Genomic DNA, 19,035 nt, shown 5'->3' with positions numbered 1-19,035 from the left:
ATTCAGTCATCTGGGCATTTTAGGGCCTCCTGTGAACTTCGTCCACATGGTTGTTGTCAGAATTGAACCGGTGACCTTCAGACCGTCATTCGTTGTTTGGAAAAACCCAGTTTTAAAATCGATATCGGTCTCGTCGACGACAGACGGGGGTTGCAGGTGTTCCTTCATTCATTCGTTCGTTCGTTCGTTCGTTTTCGGACGGCTCGATCCGGCTCATTAGCCGAGGAGTGTCTGTTCCTTGGCGACGTGCTGGAGACGTTCCCGGGGGAATTCTTCCGGAAAACAAACCCCCGCTCCTCAAACCCCCGACCACACTCTAGTAATTATTTCAGTCGTACCGGAGAGAAAATAGCTCCGCGGCCAAAACGCATCAAGATACTGTATTGTGCAAACAGAGATCAACCCGGAAAGCCTTTTAATTACGACGGCCTCTCAAATTTGAATCGGTAAATGAAAAAAAAAAAAAAACAAAAAACAAAGATTCGTCGATACGAGTAAAGTACGAGGAGTAAATCAAGGCTGGAAGTCCTGCGCCGCTCCACGCGCTTTAAAAGGCATCAATCAATAACAGGGTGAAGGGAAACGTCCATGCAGGGCGGCTCTATATTCCGGAGAAATTAATTAGTGCGGCCGAGCGGCGGGGTGATCAGCTGTACGTCTGCAGAAAACACCGCGGCAGATCTTCTCATCGGGATTTACCGCAGGTCTCTGCTGAGGAACAAGCGTGATATTCCTGAACCGGAGGTCAATTCTTTTGTTTCTGTCCATCTACAAGCAAAGAAGATGTTTGCTACTTCATATCGCAGGGATTCATTCATTCACAAGCAATACAGCTTATCCTGCTGTCAGGGTTGGTGCAGGGGGAAGCCGGAGCCTCTCATTGGTCGAGATGCTGGGTTGTCAGCCAATCACAGGGCTGCATACAGACTCATTCACATGTCATAGAAACAAACCGCTCACTCGTTCGTCCGACATTTAGTTACGCGATGTAGAGACATTCAACCATTCACTCTCTCATGTCATTTGCAGACATACAACTATTCACCCTCTCATTCACGCCGTGAATTTAGGACCTCCAGTGACCTTCTATGTGAGGAAACCTGAAGGAAACCCCGACTTGGAGACTCCAAACAGAGAGGCCATGTGTTGGGATCCAACAAGGGACCTCCTCCCTGCAAGGCGCAGGAAGCGGCATCACCGTTTCATAGGCCGTAATCCCAAAATGTATTCATTTCGGTCCCTCCGAGTCGTCCCCTCCTCGCTGCTGAGCATTTCAATCTAAAGTGCATTTCACGCGAGCGGCGACAAGAGAAAGCCCCGTCTCGCTTGCGGCGGCCGCTCCTGTTCACGATTCCAACAACGTCGTTGGCGCTTTCTAAACGCGCCCCGCTGGCGCTTTACCGCCTTCGGTCTGATTGTTCCAGAGACGCCCGTCAGAAGGTGGGAAAAAAAAGGCGACATCCGATGGACCCGGTGGCAAATCATCAGCAGACGTACGACGATGACATGAGAAAGTAGAATTAGTTACATCGGGTTGTCAAACTCATTTTTCCCTCAGCCGCAGGGAATCTTCAATCTTTGTAGTTACAGTTAAGACAATTCATATTTCATTGTATTCTTATTCTTCCTCCTTTCTACTGTTACCTATTACTGTTATGTTTTTTACTTGAAACTCCGGCACAACAATTTCCTTCGGGATAAATAAAGTTGTTCTCATCTCATTTTCACCGAGAGCCTATCGGCATCATGGTCGCCCTCAAAGCGCCACAAGTGACGCTAACAGTAGAAATGTAAGCAAATTTAATGTAACATAAATGAAACTACTCCATAATGTTAAATAACTGAAATGATTCCTCATTCAAACTCCAAAATGCTACATATGGATTTGGATAAATGTAAACATTTTTGCTAGCTGCTCTGTTCCAAAGCTAGCTTTCACTGCTGCAGTGTTTTGGATGCTGCTTTTGCAAACACATTCTGCTGCCGTTGCTGTTTGGCTTTTAATTCTTAGACAATTGGTTGTTTTTCTGGAAGGCTAAAATTTGGCATAGTTAGCTCTGCTACTCTCTGACAACCAACTCCGCCTCAAAACACAGAAGACATACCGGTTTTTCTCCTTGAAGCGCAAACGTATTCGTCTTCCCATCTTTCATGAAACAGCCTTCCATCTGCATCAACTTTCAAAAGGACGTTATCGTACCATTTGATCAATAGTTGCATCAGCTGGATAAAAATGATAAAGTTTCTGAGCATATCTTGTTTTGTATAAAATTGATAGTCTTTTCGCTCGTAGGCCGCCATTGTTGTTTACGTCGTCACGCGGCCGCACCAGGCAACTACCCGTTTGTTCGCCTCATCAGATGCTATTTTCGCAGTAGCCGGTTGTTGACGTCCTCGCAGGAGAACATCCAGCTTCTCCTGCCTGTGGCGTTTATTGCGGCGGGCTTCGCTCATTTCCCGAGGACCCTTTGTCTGCTTATGAATGAAAACTGTAGGCGCAGCGTTTGGCTTTAGCATACGTTTAAAACTAGCCTCAGCTGTGAGCTTTTTCAGCAGTTTGGCTCGGCTAAATGCATCTGACGAGAAGCGGCAGGAACTTGAACATCCTCAGGAAGTTGTAAACATCCACAAGCAATTTCCCACTCCTTTCTTCTCCTCTTGTCCCTTTGAGAGCTGTGTTAGCTTAGCATCAGCCCCTTTGTTTCCCTAGGACCGGAAACTGCAACCAAAAGCAGCACAATATTCTTTTATCAGTGTATATACCGTAGCCTAAGCTATCGCTAGCGGGCGGATAACACGAACAACCTCCATACGTCATCAACCTTGCATGCAGTGCGCTAGCAAAAACAAAAAGAAAATAATTCATTTTTATTTCATTCAATTATAAAATATTTTAAAATAATAACAATAAATGAAAATATAGCTGTGTTAGAAAATAAAGCTGTGTTAGCCTAGCATCAGCCCCTTTGTTTCCCTAGGACTGGAAACTGCAACCAAAAGCAGCCCAATATGCTTTATTAATGTATATACCGTAGGCTAAGCTAACGCTAGCGGACAGTTAACATGAGTAATCTCCATACGTCATCAACCCAGCATGCAGTGCGCTAGCAAAAAAAAAAGAAAATGTTTAATTTCTATTTCATTAAGTTATAAAATATTAAAAAAAAATATATGAAAATATATTTTCTGATTCTGATTTTTAAAGAAATTATCATTCTTCATTTTAGTAAGAGACCAACAGTCAAGCGTACACTGTCTCAGAAAATTAGAATATTGTGATGAAGGTCTTTATCTTCTGTAATGCAATTACAAAAACAAAAATGACTTTTTCATGATATTCTAATATTTTGAGATAGGATTTTTGAGTTTTCTTAAGATGTAAGCCATAATCAGCAATGTTAAAATAATAAAAGACTTGCAATATTTCAGTTGATTTGTAATGAATCCAGAATGTATGACATTTTTGTTTTTGTAATTGCATTTCAGAAGATAAGGAACTTTACCACAATATTCTAATTTACTGAGACAGTCCCTGCATTCATTCCTATTAGTTCTCCCAGATGGGGTTCAACTTAAATCTGGATCCGACCACGCTGCCATTTCTGATTATTCTATCTATCGACACGTATCTCAATATTTTCAAAACACGAGCTTTGTCTCCTCACATGACGGGTTAGCGAGGGAGGAGTCGGCTTCGCGGAAACCAACGCCAATAACGTCGTAAGCGGAAATCCCGCATCGCACCTTTTTTTTTTTTTTTCATCAGGAGGAATTCCGACTTTTCCGACCGCCCCCGTTATTCCTCAACCGGGCCGATAAGGAGGGATATTACTCGTCTGCGAAAACAAAACAAAACAAATCCCAGTTATTCCTCCGCCTTTCCTCGCCTCCACCGCTCATATTTCCAGAGATAACACTGCCGGCAGAAACTCCAGGTTATTAAAGATGTGGAGGCCGTTCGTAAGGATCGAGAAAAGCCGGACGGGAATGAAAGACGGATACGGTTGAGGGTGATGGAGGGGAAGAAAAGAGTCGGGGGGGAATCGTTTCCCCACAAGGGGACGATTTAGTTTCCGGAGGGAGAAAAGTCGGGATTTTTCGGCGTGCTGGATAAAGACTCGCCGCCGCCGCCGCCGCCGCTCTCCTGGCAGATCAGAAGGTGGGATTTAGCACGGCGGCTCGCCGAAACCTGGGTTTGAGGTCGTTGTTTATTTACTTACTCGTCGTCAAAGGCCTTCGGCGAAGAACCGCGACACAGATTTGAGCCGCGGGGGATCCCGTAGCGCCTTCGACGCGCCGCCCGTCCCCATGTAAATCCTACTTAGCCAATCACAGCCTCCCGTGCTTGAAGAGCGAGGCGAGGGGGGAGGGGTGCGCTCTTCAAGGGCGACCTGATTGAATTAAGCGGCCATTAGACGTATGAGATGAGGCGTAATTGCGGCGGGCGTGGAGCTGAGGGTGGGCGGGGGGGATTTATCTATTCAGATGAACGGGTTTTGACCGCAAGGTCACGACACGGCCGCGCGTTTCCTGTTTTTTTTTTTTGCGCGCGACCGGCTGAAAAGAAATTAGAAGCGACAAATGGCGCGTCAGCGTCGCTCAGGTGCGGCGGGAGCAGATGCCGCTATTATTTTCTTCATTTCCCCCTTTGATCCGTCTGCTTTTAAGAAATATGTGACCCGTCCTCATGTGTTGTTGACAGGAAGTGATGTCACGCCACCATCACCACCGCTTCGAGAGGGACTACCGGGGCCCCTGGGAGCGGCGAGACGTCCGTCCCTCCGGCCTCCACAACGGCGGCGCCAATCATAGCTGCGCCTCCGCCGTCGTCAATGGCAACAACCGCCCGGGGCTCCTCCCGCTCCCGGTCATCCCCTCTCTCCTCCCGACTCCGGTCACGGTTGCCGTGACAACGTCGAGCGGCGACATCGCGGTCAAGCGGGGCATCACGGTCACCCCGGCGTCGGCCAAGGTAAGACCCCCGGCCAATCGCGTCCGTCGAGCAGCGCTCCAGCGCCGCCGCTCACCCCTGTTCAATATCCAATTCTTGCCACAACATTTTCCTTCCATCTTTATTTTTTCGCCGCCGCTGCTGATTTTCCTCTTTCATGATGTAAATGACCTCCGGGCGCAAACTGACGAATTCCGTAAGGCTGTGTTGGTTTTTGTCGTTCCGCGAACGGCGCTGATCCATCGATCACCGGGAGAGGCGGCGACATGCTTCTGGATGGGATGATCTGATTGGCCGCCGATGAAGGAGTTCATATTTTGGGATTTTTGCACCAGCTGGTAGCCGTTAGCTGCCGTTAGCATCGGACAGGACGACGTGTCTGATGTGTTTACGTCTGTCAGATATCTTGCCTTTAGCGACGGTAAAGACATGAAATGAAGCGGCGATAATTCAACACGGAGGAGGCGAAAAGGAAAAATGGCGAGAACCAGAGGGAGGAAGTGAGGCGCCCCATGCGGGAGCTTCACCAGAAGTCGGGATGTCAAACTGGAGAAATCCGGTGTCTTTTCTAAAGGGTTAGGGTTATCAGTAGGGGTGATCGGTTGAACGTCGCTACAAATGAACAGAAGAACCAACTTTGATCCCAAAAAAAGACGTTTCTGGGACGCCACCCGCAGTGAAACCAATCTTATCCTTCTATTTCACCATATTCCTACCGGCCACGACTCCTCTTATTCCCTTTCCAGAATCCGAGCAGAGCTTTATTTGAAGTTCTCTCCGTTTGGAGATAGAAGAGACGGGATCACTCTTTGAAACTTCATTTTTTTCGGTTGTCCCATCACGTTCCCCGGGTCAGTCCTAGCGCTACTTGCACGAACAGGATTCTTCCAGTCGGACTTAGTTTCATAATTATGAGCTTGTAGAGTTAAATACCCTCAGGTAAAGGTGGAGGACCTAAACTTAAGGGCGGCGTGATGAAAGCTACTTCGGAATCCTGCCGTGCTCTTTTGACTCGGCCGGAATAAATCTTGTGAGAATGAGATTCGTTCACCTTGCCCAAGAGTGGGCCTTTTTTTTTCCCCCCCTTTACCTTTGGGTATTTAAGTCCAGAAAATGTATGACTTTGGTTTTTTGCGCCGTGGAGCGAGGAAAGGATATCCTCTCAAAGACAAAAGCAATAAGAAACTTTATTTGCACCGCCGCTTCCAGAGGTCTGCTTTTAGAGAATTGCTTCACAACAGCCAAACAAAAATGTCAATGAAAAAGCGCGGAGGTCAGCGCTTTGACCTCCCTGCAAGAAGGTCCCTGACAGGGAGGCCTTTCTCTGTGGAAGCTACATGTTCTCCAGGTGTCTACGTTGGGTTCCTTCCACAGTCCAAACCCATGCAGGAGGGTCATCGGACCCCCGATTGTGAATGAGAAGGTGAATGAACGACGGGTCAAGGGTGAACCGCCATCTGAGCCGTTGACAGTTGGGATTAGCTCCGCCCCCTCAGCTGCTGGTTGATCTCTACATATCACCAACGAATGAATAATGGTCATATAAGATAGATGTTTTTAATGTAACACATCGGATTAGACCTTTAGACCCGCGGCTCCAAAAAGTCATTATTTTACTGAGAATGGTTCCTCCCTCCCTATTGGACAATGTACCTTTTGTTCTGAGGAAAACACGACCTTTTTGGACCCGAGTGGACGACTTCCAATTTGTGGATGCTTTTCGGCGAGCGGTCGTAACCGTCCAAATGTCACTCGACCGGGTTTTTTGCGGCGCCGGTATTGAAGGGCTAATGGCTCTTTATTGAGGTCTCTCAGTGGAGCTGCCGTGCCGACGGGAAAAAAAAAATCAAAGAGTCGCGTCTGGGCTCGAGAAGATGGAACGGCTGGACTGAGTAATTGCCAATCCGATAATAAGCATTAACAATCTGACATAATGAACTCGAGGGTTGACAAACATTGAGAGATACGTGATGGTTCTCACTCACTCAGTAATGGATGTGTCATTTGTGGCAAGGTGTAGGTGTCTGTTTGTACGTTGAGTCACGCCGACGGCGTTTTCTTGATGTCCTACCGCACAAAACTTGGCTTAAATGAGGCACTGCTAGCTCCCGCTAGTTGCGCCGCCTGTCGGAGCTTCACTTCTAGCTTGTGGTTGGGTTGGCAGTGCAATCGCACGGTTGGCGGTTCCATTCCCGGCTCCTCAAAGTGTCTTTCGGACGAGACACGGAACTCCCAAGTTGTACCCGCTGGTCTTCTTGATGCCGTCTTGGTGCCTTGCATGGCAGCGCCGCCGCCGTCTTTGTCTGAACGGCGGTGAGATTCATGGCTGGTGAGGCACGCCACCAAGTGAGGCAGGACAACTGCGTGCCTCACTTGGTGGCTCTTTGCAGCCGTTTTATCATCGCTGAGCACAAGAATGATTGATGAAGACGTGTGAATTATAACTATATGATGGTTACGAGAGTGAAGAGCTGTTTGTTCTTCTACATGATGTGCAAATGAGAGGGTGAATGTTGTATCTGTGTTGGATTGGTGATGTGTGAATGAGTGATTTCAAAGTCAGCGGAAGCACTGGACGTACAGAGGACAAGAAAAGACGTTTTCCACTTTCCCACAGGGACGTGAGATAAACAATATAGTAATAATAAATTATAAGAGAGTGCACATGAACAGTAAAGTGCACAATAAACAAGCAAACCAAACATTAAACTATCGTGTACTAGAGTACAAAGCGCAGTGGATACAATCTACCAGTCCCGAGGTGCAGTGATGAGCGGTGAGGTTCGTTCCTGGTGAGGCACTGACTTCATCACAATCAGATTTACAGGGAAGAGAAGAATAAAAATAAACGGATTGCCGCGCTTGACTTGCTAACTCGAGCTTGCTGTCGCTGTATTCTGCAGCTGAGGAAGAATCCCTGGAATCACTAGCATGGCCTACCATGAGGCAGGAGAACTGCGTGCCTCACTTCCTGGCAGTTTGCAATCTTTTTATGATCACTCAGGACAAGAAACTAGTAACACACATAAAGTTGTTTGGAAATGAACTTCATAGAGCAAAAGTATTTCAACATTTACAGAGATACAGCAATGTAGTGTTCGTGAAGAGCATGCTAGCAGTTAGCCGTCATTATGTAACCTACGTTGAAGCTCAACAGTCCGCGGCCTCACCGCACGTCTCGCCTCAGTATTTGAACAGTAAATGTAAAAATCCAGCATTTTTTTTTTTTTTTTAAATAAAAAACTGGAGAAGTTAAATGAAAAAAAAACCTTTACAGTGCAAACCACTGATAACTATAACCGTTTAATTCTTATTTTAATTTGACATTTTTTCCTCTCCAAGATTGGCAGGTGAGGCACAGCCTCTCATGCCTCCCCTGGCCGCAGGTCACTGCTGAACGGGTAGCCGCCATTTATGACAGGCTTTTCGGGAACCGAAAGGTTGTTGGTTCGGCTCCTTGGTCTGCCCGGTGAGCAAAGTACATATTTACATTTTTCTTTTTCTTCAAGCATCTTTGGGGAAGCGTCGCCCCGCCCACAGAAATAACATCGCTCTGTTTACAAATTAAGAGATTTATCTATTAAACTCCCTGCTTGTTGCCATTTGTTGGCCTTCGCACACACCTTCCTATCAAGAAGGGCCTTTATGAGGAAGAGCTAAATATTTCATCCCCTCCGCTGTCTCTACTTCGGCTGGCGTCGTTCATCTTCCTCAGCGCTCTTCATTACTATCAGATGGTGAGGTTTAATTTAAACTTCGGCGGCTCCATCTCGGCTCTTAGTCTCCGGCTCTCGCCGGGCAAACCTCGGTGCCCGGAGAGGAGACGTAAACAACGCCGCGGTAATTTAGCCTGTAAGAGCGCATCATTAGATACCCCGGCGAATGCACTGACCGCGGACAGCAAATCTGCTTTGGCACCGCGTCGAGTCCCCTTCTTTTTTTTTTGTCCCGCTGAATAATTACATACATCCCGACAAAGTCTCCCAACTCCCAACGCGGCCATTGTCGTCGCTCAATGGACGCCGGAGCAATTAGGTGCATTGCTTGCGAGCGTAAGGGGATGTTTGTCTAAAAGCGCGGTAAACGCGGGGATTGTGGGAGTGAACGCGCGGCGTATTATGCAAAGCCCTCCCTAGATGCCGCTCTGTTTTTTTTTTTTTTTTCTTTCCGGGATTTCCTTTTCTGTTTTGTCTGGCCTTTGTGCGTCGGCCGGTAGAGACGAGCATCATTTAGCGGCGGCAACACCCGGAGCGTAGGGTCTGCTTTAATTACATCTCGGTCAAAAACAAAAACAACCCAAAACGCAGGGGTTTCCGGGAGCCGCCCGGCGCCACAGGTTTCGGTTTTTCTTCTTCCGCTCGCTTGCGTTGCCTCTTTCTGTCATCTTCGATCAAAGAGGCCGGTGGTCGAGAAGAGCCTGATGGACGGATGCGTCTGGATCTCCATGGCGCCGGTGTCTCCGCTCCGTCCGTGGCCTCGCTAAGAAGCTGACAGCTTGTTATTGATCGCCGCTGTTTGGAGACTTTCTCTTTTCGCGCGCGCCGAGTTGAGACGTCCGAGCCAGACGGGTTCATTTGAAATGGATAATTCCAGGGATTCGGTGACTAAAATGAATAGCTGATTCATCGATTCGTCACCGCGGCTTTTAAAAAAAACGCCAAATTTAAAAGGCCTGTATCCGTTTCATCGTCGCGGGTGAGCATGTTTTTTTTTGGTTTGCGCGCGCGCGGCGCAAACGCCGAAAATTGAAATATACCATCTGGCCGTACGTTCCTTCCTAATGTAAAGTTAACCACGCGGAACGCTGGACTACAGTTAATTTAGAGCTACATTTTACTGCAACGCCCACCTCCCCCACAAACGTGGGACCGTTAATTAATTTTTATGTATTTTGGTGTCGTCACGGCTTCGCGGGCGCCGCGCACGTTTCCAATAACTGGCATGTAAAACTCTCACCGCACTCGCGTCCTTGAAAACGCCGCCGTGTCCAACCGAAGTTCTTTCCGGTTGTTTGAGTCGTAGATTTTAGTGTTTAGTGTCCCGCGCTCTCGCCTCGACTTCGTCAAACGTAAAAGACGTGCGTGTTTATTATTTTTTTCCTCGCTTTCCGTACGATAAAGGGTTCGCCAGCTTGAATTCACTCAACCGTCAATCGGCGCCATATCGGGCTTGTTTATTTTGTAATTAAATCCTCTTTCCCGTCACCTCTTCACGTGTTTTTTAATATGGAGTCATCCTTGTAATAAATAAACCCATTCATTTGCTGATAAGTGATTCCCCGTCCCTCATTTTGCAGTGTAATCCATAACATCAGGGTTACACTCTCAGGTTAGAACACTAATTTGTTTGTTTATTTAAATTTTTTTTTTCACCCCAAATCTACTAAATTAAATACCACCCTCGATTAATACCATCACTTATTTATGAGTAACCGGCGGTACTCGCAGCACTAATTAACAGCCGTTTCACTTTCAGGGCGAACGCTACATCCAAGCTGGAAGAAATACGCCGGGCAAAAATTCAAATCGGTAAATCTCAAATATCGCGGCGGAGCTGTGTTTGTTCCCGTCTGTGTTCGTTAATCAAAAGCCCGCCGACGCACGAGGACAGAAATGGAGGGGGGGGTTAATGGAAAGTAAAGGCGGAGCGTCGTAGGTTTGTATAAAAGTGATGGTGAAGATCATGAATTTTCATCACCAAGAGCAACGTGTCCTTCGGCGGATGTGAAGCTCATTAGTGTCGGGTGATACATGTTCGTACCTGACGCTCCAGAACCTCAAGATCTGAATCATTGCTATTAAACCGACACAAGTTTTCCATTACTTTTATCAACCGGTGGCCTAAATGTTGACGTGCGGGAGGGTTTGGAAGGCAGTTAATCGGTGACTTGTATGCTCAATGTTACACGCCTTCTGTCCATCCTCAGCGTTCAATTCTGTAAGCTTTCTGCTCGCGTAGCCAAACTCGCCAAAATGGCGTCGTACCGCCGAACTGTTGTTGGGGGCGCGATGTTGCACGGTATGCTCAGAGAAGAAGCAGAACGGCACATGGTCGACACTTGTGGAGCACCAAACCAGGCCATCGGAAGTATCTAGGGGACAGAGTCCTGCCCAAGAGTGCTTGGAGTCGGGAACTGAACCCCCAACCTTTCGAACACAGCTAGTTGGGAAGACCACATGGAATTTTAATGGGACATTGTACACAAATATGACCCTAAAATAAGGCTGCGCAGCGCTTAGCGCTTCCACCTCACAGCAAGAAGATCCCCGGTTGGATTCAGATGGGATGGCCTTTGAGTTTGGGGTCTCCATAATCTCCCCATGTCTAAAAACTTGCAGGAGGTTCATTGGACACCTGAAATTGTCCCTGGGATTTATTGGTAGATCCGCCCGACAGCCAATGACAGCTGGGCCGAAAAAGAAGATCCCCGTCAATCCCTCTGAGCAAATCTGTATCCCTTCGTTGCGATCATCCTTGTTCTGGAGGTTATTTGTGGATTTTACTTTTTTTTTTAATTTTCCGGAATAACTTTCTGTTTATTTTTAACACCCATTGATGTGCGCGGCGTGTGCGCCCACGTCCTCGCCGAGGAATTGAACATCATCCCGTGGCTTACTTATTTTTTTCTTAAATATTTTTTGGGAAGTTTTTCCTCAGCCAAGGCACTCCCTCTAATGATGGCCCCCATATAGATTGTAAAGCACCCCCGGGGCAGTATAAATAAAATTGGACTTGACTCGAAAATTGACGGTTGGACATCAGCATCTGGCTCTGGAAGGAGTTCTCCCTTCCATTTCAAATAACGTGCAGACAGAGAAGTTACACTGACAGCGTGGAGAAGGGAGATGCTGAGGGAGCAGGAAGTACATCTAGTGGACCGGTGCCCTTCTTCCCTTATGCTGTACTCTATTATTCATGTCCTTCTTGGACATATGTCCTCCCGCCTCTTGCTCTTTCAGCACAGGGGATTCGGGATCCAGAAGTGGGGACGAGCGCTTTTTTACAGTTCCTTCCGCGAAACATTTGGACTGTGAAGAATTTCAGGGTTAAACGTTAGCGCTGCAGATTATTATCGCATAAAGGGCACAGATTTAATGGGGTTCTCAACTCCCTTCCTCCGCCTCCTCCCGTTCCATCCCTTCAGTCACTTTAAGAGTCGTCCCCTTTGAAAGCCTTTTCGGAACAGGGATTTCCCACCAAATTTTAATCCTTTAATTTCATAGTTTGAACCGCCCTCTCCGGATGCCTATTAGGACCGGCGAAAGATTTCACTCGTCGCCATCGGTGCATCGGCTGATGTTAAGAGGGCTGTAAAACCGCATGCTAATCCGGAGATGGCGGGGCAGAATGTGAGCGGTCACACTTTGTAGATGTTGTTTACTTCTCAGCCGCTGATTGAATTTTAATTTGGTTTTCAAGCACCGAAAGGAAAACGGAAGTATGATTTTATTGGCTCATCATTTCCTGTTTGAGAGATGCCATAAGTAGGTAGGCTAACTAGTGCCATTGCTTTCAGTCAGAGAACTAAGTACCTTGATGCTTGTAAGGGATCGTTTGCCCAGAAGTAGATTAAGCTTTATGGAAATACAATGGAGGAATCCATTAAACCGAAGGTTAACCACCATGACCTGGAACACTCGAAAACCCCAAGTTTGTTTTCCACCAATGTTTCACGGGTGACAAACTCTCTGTGTAAAAGTACCCTTTCTGGAGTGTTGCCTTTCCAGATTACCACCAATGGGCATTCTTCAGCAACCAAACAGCACCGATTGGTTGAAACTCCTCCTTTGGCACGCTAGAGAACTTTTGTTTTCTTCAAAATGTGGAGCAGAAGGAGAGAACAGACCACTTCCCTCGTACATTGGTGCTGTCTCGGGGGCTGGGCCTTGGTTTAGGTCCCGGGCGTTGCGGTCCACAGAAGTCCGTTGTCTGTTTTATTTGGTGTTTTGGGGAATAAAGTCTGAACTTGTCCATGTCATCAGGCTGATTTGAGAAAAAAAAAAAAAAAACTACTTGAAAACACGCACCAGGAAGTCCAAACCATCTGCAGGGGGCGGCTGTGGCTCAGCAGAGAGGCTCAGTCGGCGGTTCCATTTCTGGCTCCTCATGCATGCCGAAGTCCTTGGACGAGACACCGAACCCCCTCAGCTGCTCCCGACGGTCTGTTTGGCACCTCGCGTGGAAGCGCTACCGACTTCGGTGCGAAGGGATTCATTTCATCCGATGTCTTTTCAAACCGCCGGGTCATGAAAACGCACGGAAACCATTTACTTCCTCTTCCTTCGTCCCTGCGCGTCGGATTCACGCAATTCTAAGCTTCTTGTGTTGCGGAGGGCGGGGCGTGTGAAGACACTGCCGGAGTTTCTTGAGAAGTATGAAATGTCACGGCCAGAGCTGAGGTTGTCCTCACCGCTTTGAGAAAGGGGACGCAATTCTCTCTTCTTGCAGAAGGTGAATGTTGTACTTTTGGGGGACGATAAACTATCTTCTTTAGATCGCTTTCTTTTGTAACGTTAAGGCATCTCTGAGATTTGAAGAAGAAAAGGAAGAGCGGCAAGAAGCCAGGTTTGTACTCTTATCTTTGAAAATGATTCAAAACTAAAAAGCGGAGCTGGTACTGTCGAGCTTAAACAAGGGTCAAAATGTCAGGCGCTAGCATTAGCAGAGCTAGCTGGGCTATCGCGTCGTGTCCTAGCGATGAAGCTAGAACCCATGGAACTTCTTCCTTTCTTCCGATCCTGGATATCTTTTAAGATGACATGATCACAGAAGGAGCTTCTTTTGCCTCAGATTACTATGTCGCTATAAAAACCCCTCCAAGATTCATCCTGAGGCAGTAATTAGTTTTTTGACATTTAAAACGTGGGAAAACACAAAACGTCCACGAACCGTGAGCTCTGATCACTGCGTTTTAACCGAGCCCGGCTCTTCCGTGTGATGCCTTTTGATAATTAATGTAATAACAGCTAATGCTACACTCTTTTACTTCCAGTCACTGATCCTCCCCTTAAACTATTGGCGGGCTCCTTTGGGAGCCCCCGCCTTCCGCTGCGAAAACCTCCCGTTAAATCGCGCTCTGATCACACGATACTTTCAATCCTCTGGTGACAGGAGGAAATCTGTTTTAGATCGCTTCATCCTTCACTGGAGTTTTTATTGTTGTGGGCTGGACGAGAGCAGATAAGTAGTGCCGTTAGGAGGCGGCAGTAAACAGTGAGTACTTCCCTGTCGGCGCGTACGAGCCTTCGGAGATACATCTGTTTCTTCCCCGGTGATGCGGCGTCGGTCATCCTCGCTGAGAGCGTCACGGCGTTGTGTGCGAGGCCTGCTGCCGGCAAGGAGAACGCAGGCAAACACCTGAGCAGGTACGCAATGGAGGTATCCAAGGTCGACATTTACCGTAAATACATCTTCAACAAGTACATCGATGGCCATGCTGAGTCCTTTTGATCTCCAGCCGAGCAGCACTCGAAGTATGTTGAACACTGAAGTACGTTGGGCTGGACAAGAGCACAGAAGTACCATTACATGGCAGCAGTAAATGGCGAGTACTTCCCTGTCAGGGCGCTCGCGCCTTTGGAGATCCGTCGCTTTTCTTCCCATAGATGTGACGTTGGCGAGGGGTTTGTTGGCGAGGCCCACTCCTCGCAAGAATAATACAGGCAAACACCCGAGCAGGGACTCAGTGGAGATGCCCAAGCTTGATATTTACCTTAAATATAGGTTCTTCGATCCCCAGCTGAGCAGTACTCCAAGTATGTTGAACACTGAAGTACCTTTCTTTGGGCTAAATGAGAGCAGTTCAGTAAATGGTGACTACTTCCCTTTACGGACATACAAGTCCCTAAGATTTGACTTCGGTCATCCTTTGTAAGGACATTATGGGTTAGTTGTGAGGCCTACTTTCTGCAAGAATAATTCAGGTAAACACCTGAGCAGTTATTCAGTGGAGATGCCCAAGCTTGATATTTACCTTAAATATAGGTTCTTCGATCCCCAGCTGAGCAGTACTCGAAGTATGTTCAACATTGAAGTACCTTGCTTTGGGCTAGAGGAGAGCAGTTCAGTAAATGGTGACTACTTCACTTTCCGGGCATACAAGTCCCTAAGATGCCAAAGATGTGACGTCTGTCATCCTTACCAAGAACATTATGGGTTTGTTGTGAGGCCTTCTTCCCGCAAGAATAATTCAGGTAAACACCTGAGCAGGTATTCAGTGGAGATGCCCAAGCTTGATATTTACTGTCAGCACAAGTTCTTCAATCCCCAGCCAGACAGTACAAGAAGAACATTGAACATTAAAGTATGTTGCTTTGGGATGGCAAAGAGTAGATAAGAAGTGCTGCAGTAAATGGCGAGTACTTCCTTGTCCTGGCGCAGGAGTCCCTAAGATGCCAAAGATGCGATGTTGGTTTTTTCAGTCTTGTAATATTTGGAAAATAGACATCTTCAACAACTTGAGCCACTGATTTCCAGCCGACAGGCGCGCCGTAACACCTGCTGCTGGAAATACGTTGTACATTGAAGAGCAGTGTTGTGGGCCGGATCAGAGCAGACAAGTAGAGCTGTTACAAGTCAGCAATAAATGGCGAGTACTTCTCTGTTGGGGCTTACGGGCCTTTCGAGATGGAACCATTTTCTTCCCCTAGGCGTGACGTCGATTGTCCTTTCCAAGAACAATATGGGTATGTCCATCTACTGCTCAGGCAATCACCTGAGCATTTTCTCTAGGGAGATGGCCAAGCTTGATATTTAACTTCAGTACAATAGAAATACATCTTTAACAGGTGCACCTATGGCCATGCAGAGTTCTTCGATCTCCAGACGTGCAGTACTAGAAGTACGTTGAACATTGAAATACGTTGCTTTGGGCTGGAGGAGAGTAGATAAGAAGAGCAACAGCAAATGACGAGTACTTCCCTTTCTGGGCATACGAGTCCTTAAGATGCCAAAGATGTAACATCGGTCCTCCTTACCGAGGATGTCACGATGGCCAAGATGGGTATATTTTTCATTCTTTTCTTGTTATTTTTTTTGAAAATATCTTCAACAGGTACATCTGCAGCCAGACTCAATCCATTGATTTCCAGCGGACAGCGCAGCGTAATACCTACTGCTGGAAGTACTTTTTACATTAAAGTGCATTGTTGTGGGCTGGATCGGAGCAGATAAGTGGTGCCATTACGAGGCAGCAGTAAATGGCGAGTACTTCCCTGTCGGGGCGTAAGAGCCAACAGAGATCCATTGGTTTTCTTCCCAAAATGTGACGTCGGTCGTCCTTGCCGAGGACATTATGGATTTGTGTTCGAGGCCTGCTGATCGCAACGAGAACGCACGCAAACACCCGAGCAGGCGATCAATGGAGATGGCCGAGCTTGATATTTACCTTCAGTAAAAAAAAAAGTGATAAATCTTAAACGGGTACATCGACAGCCGAGTTCTTTGGTCCCCAGCGAACAGTTCTCGCCGTAGTACCCTCGGCTGGAAGTACATTAAGGCGTTTATCCTAGCAAGGCCAAATCAAGCTTTCTGTTCTGGTGAGCACATCTCGACAGGATGAGCCAGGTCCATTTCTTTTGATTGGCTTATTTGTCTTGCCCCTTTTCCGTGAAAGGATGTTATCATCCTGTGACAGATCTCGCCACCTGGAAAGGATTTCTCGCGGCATCGACTCGGCCGTACAGGTTTAGGAAAAAAAAAAAAAAAAAAAAGTGCGCCGGCACGCTTTTCAAGCATTTCTGTTTGTCCAAAGTGGATTTGTATCGTCGTAAACAAATTGGTTCTCGTCGCGGTGCACGGTAAGTACGGAGGCGCTCGATGGAGCCCGTCTTGAAACAATATCACACATCTCGTCGTGTCGGCCATCGATTTTTTTGGGCCGGGTCAGCTCGCCGATGGATTGGAGGCGACCCCACGCTGCGGCCGACACAACATGGTTCCCGAGGAGCAGCGGGTGCCGCCGCCGCCTCGCTGCGACACAATCAAAAAACAGAGAAAACTCACAAAAAGCATGCCGTCTCTGGAGGGGGGCGATATTCTCTTTTTTTTTTCCCCTCCCCTCCGGTGACATTCCTGACACTTGAGTGACGGGATGAGAAAAATACCATCTGAAACATCAGTCGTCACCTTTCAACGCCGGACATTTCAAATCGATTACACGGCCCAACGTTGTAGTAACGGTGAAGATAAAGGTATAGGCTCTTTTTATCAAAGCGTACCATTTTTTTTTTTTTTTTTGGGGGGGGGGGGGGGGGGCGTTTAAATCTCCATCAATCATCCCCGAGGGAGCCGGGAAACGAACAGACTAGGAAGTTCCGGCGGCTTCCAACCTTTATTGAGGTTGGGGGCCAAAAAAGAAGAGAAAAGGTCTATAGAAAAGCTTGTGACGAGTTTCTGTAAAACGCGCTGAATGTGAGATGATTAAAGTTTAAAAAGCGGCGGAAAGCTGGATGGAGGGGAAGACGGAATGTGTGTGTGTGTGTGTGTGTGTGTGCGTGTGTGTGTGACGCTTTTGAATTAGCTTCAGAAAGCGGAGAAACTACAGTTGTTCCATCAAAGAGCGGAACTGTCTGCCAGGTATTTAAGAAAAAAAAAAGAAAAGAAAAAGTTGAGCGTCGGAAGCATACAAGTCTACGACAGGAGAGCAAGCCCCCCAGCGCTCCCGTCACCGGGAAAACCAAGAATCCCGAATAATTCCAGATAAGAGAGATTTCCAGGTGGGTAGAAATATTCTACCCTTCTGGCCTTTTATGACTTTATTACCGTAAATTCCGGCATATAAGCCTCTACTTTTTTCACACTTTTTACGACAACGCGGCTAATTTATGGATTTTTATCGGGTGATGATGGCAGCTTCCTTCTGCGCCAACACCGTCTCAGTGGACAAAAGTGACAAAGCAGTTCAGCATCTGCTCTGAAAAAAAATGGCATTTGCGTTATGTAAAATGTAAAAATTATGTAAAAATTTTTCCAAAAAAATCTTTCCTGTAACATCTTGCTGCGTTAATATCTCATGTTTCGACTGGAACACCTGCGGCTTATTTATGTACAATTTCTTTTTTCTTTTACTAGGGTGCGCTCAATAGTTCAGTATGGATCGTATTATCCGAATCCGAACAATATTTTATTTTTAAAAATGGCAGAATTTTGTCCGTTCCAACCCTCTATGACTCACTCTTGACGCATGTTAAGATGCTTATTTGGCTAACGCTAATATTAACACAAGCTAGCACAAACAGACTTACATTATTTCCATTTTATTTACCGTAAATTCCGGCATAGAACCTGCTCCTTTTTCACACGCTTTGAGAACTACGGCATTTATGACAATGCGGCTAATTTATGGGTTTTTATCGGGTTATTACGATAGCTTCCTTCTACGTCAACACCGTCTCAGTGGACAAAAGTGACAAAGCAGTTCAGCATCTGCTCTGGAAAAAAATAACATTTGCGTTATGTATAGGTAGCTGTAGATGGTACCTTCCTTAATTTCATTAAAAATTTTCACAAAAAATCTTTCCTGTAACATCTTGCTGCGTTATTATCTCATGTTTCAACAGGAAAACCTGTGGCTTATTTATGTAAAATTTCTCTTAAAAATTATCGATGCGGCCCATATAAAGGTGCGCTCGATAGTCCAGAATCGATTGTGTTATCAGAGTCCGAACGATATTTTATTTTTAAAAATGACAGAATTTTATCCGTTCCAACCCTCTATGACTCGCTCTTGACGCATGTTAAGATGCTAGTTTCGCTAACGCTAATATTAACACAAGCTAGCACAAACAGACTTACATTATTTCCATTTCATTTACCGTAAATTCCGGAATATAACCTGCTCCTTTTTCACACGCTTCGAGAACTGCGGCGTTTACGACAATGTGGCTAATTTATGTTTTTTAATCGGATAATTACTGTAGCTTCCTTCCGCGCCAACACCGTCTCAGAGGAGAAAAGTGACAAAGCGGTTCAGCATCTGCTCTGAAAAAAAAAGCATTTGCGTTATGTATAGGTAGCTGCAGATGGTACCTTCCTTAATTTCATCATAATTTTTCCAAAAAAGTCTTTCCTGTAACATTTTGCTG

At 46.5% G+C, this 19,035-nt stretch overlaps 1 protein-coding gene across 2 annotated transcripts in view; it reads left to right on the top strand.

The window, feature by feature from the left end:
- klhl29 (kelch-like family member 29) overlaps positions 1 to 19,035 on the top strand; it is a 414,899-nt gene that overhangs the window by 133,631 nt on the left and 262,233 nt on the right. For both annotated transcript variants that reach the window (XM_086166945.1, XM_086166946.1), the window contains exon 4: positions 4,703 to 4,972. In XM_086166945.1, the coding sequence (XP_086023071.1) occupies positions 4,709 to 4,972 (264 nt within the window). In that variant the 5' untranslated portion in view covers positions 4,703 to 4,708. The remainder of the gene's footprint in view (positions 1 to 4,702; positions 4,973 to 19,035) is intronic.

Source organism: Fistularia commersonii, chromosome 20 (genome assembly GCF_037954325.1).
Source record: "Fistularia commersonii isolate RoL2024-O1a breed Wild chromosome 20, RoL_Fcom_v1.0, whole genome shotgun sequence".
NCBI lineage: Eukaryota > Metazoa > Chordata > Actinopteri > Syngnathiformes > Fistulariidae > Fistularia > Fistularia commersonii.
Note: the sequence above shows the minus strand (reverse complement) of the source record. Positions and strands in the feature narration are given on the sequence as shown.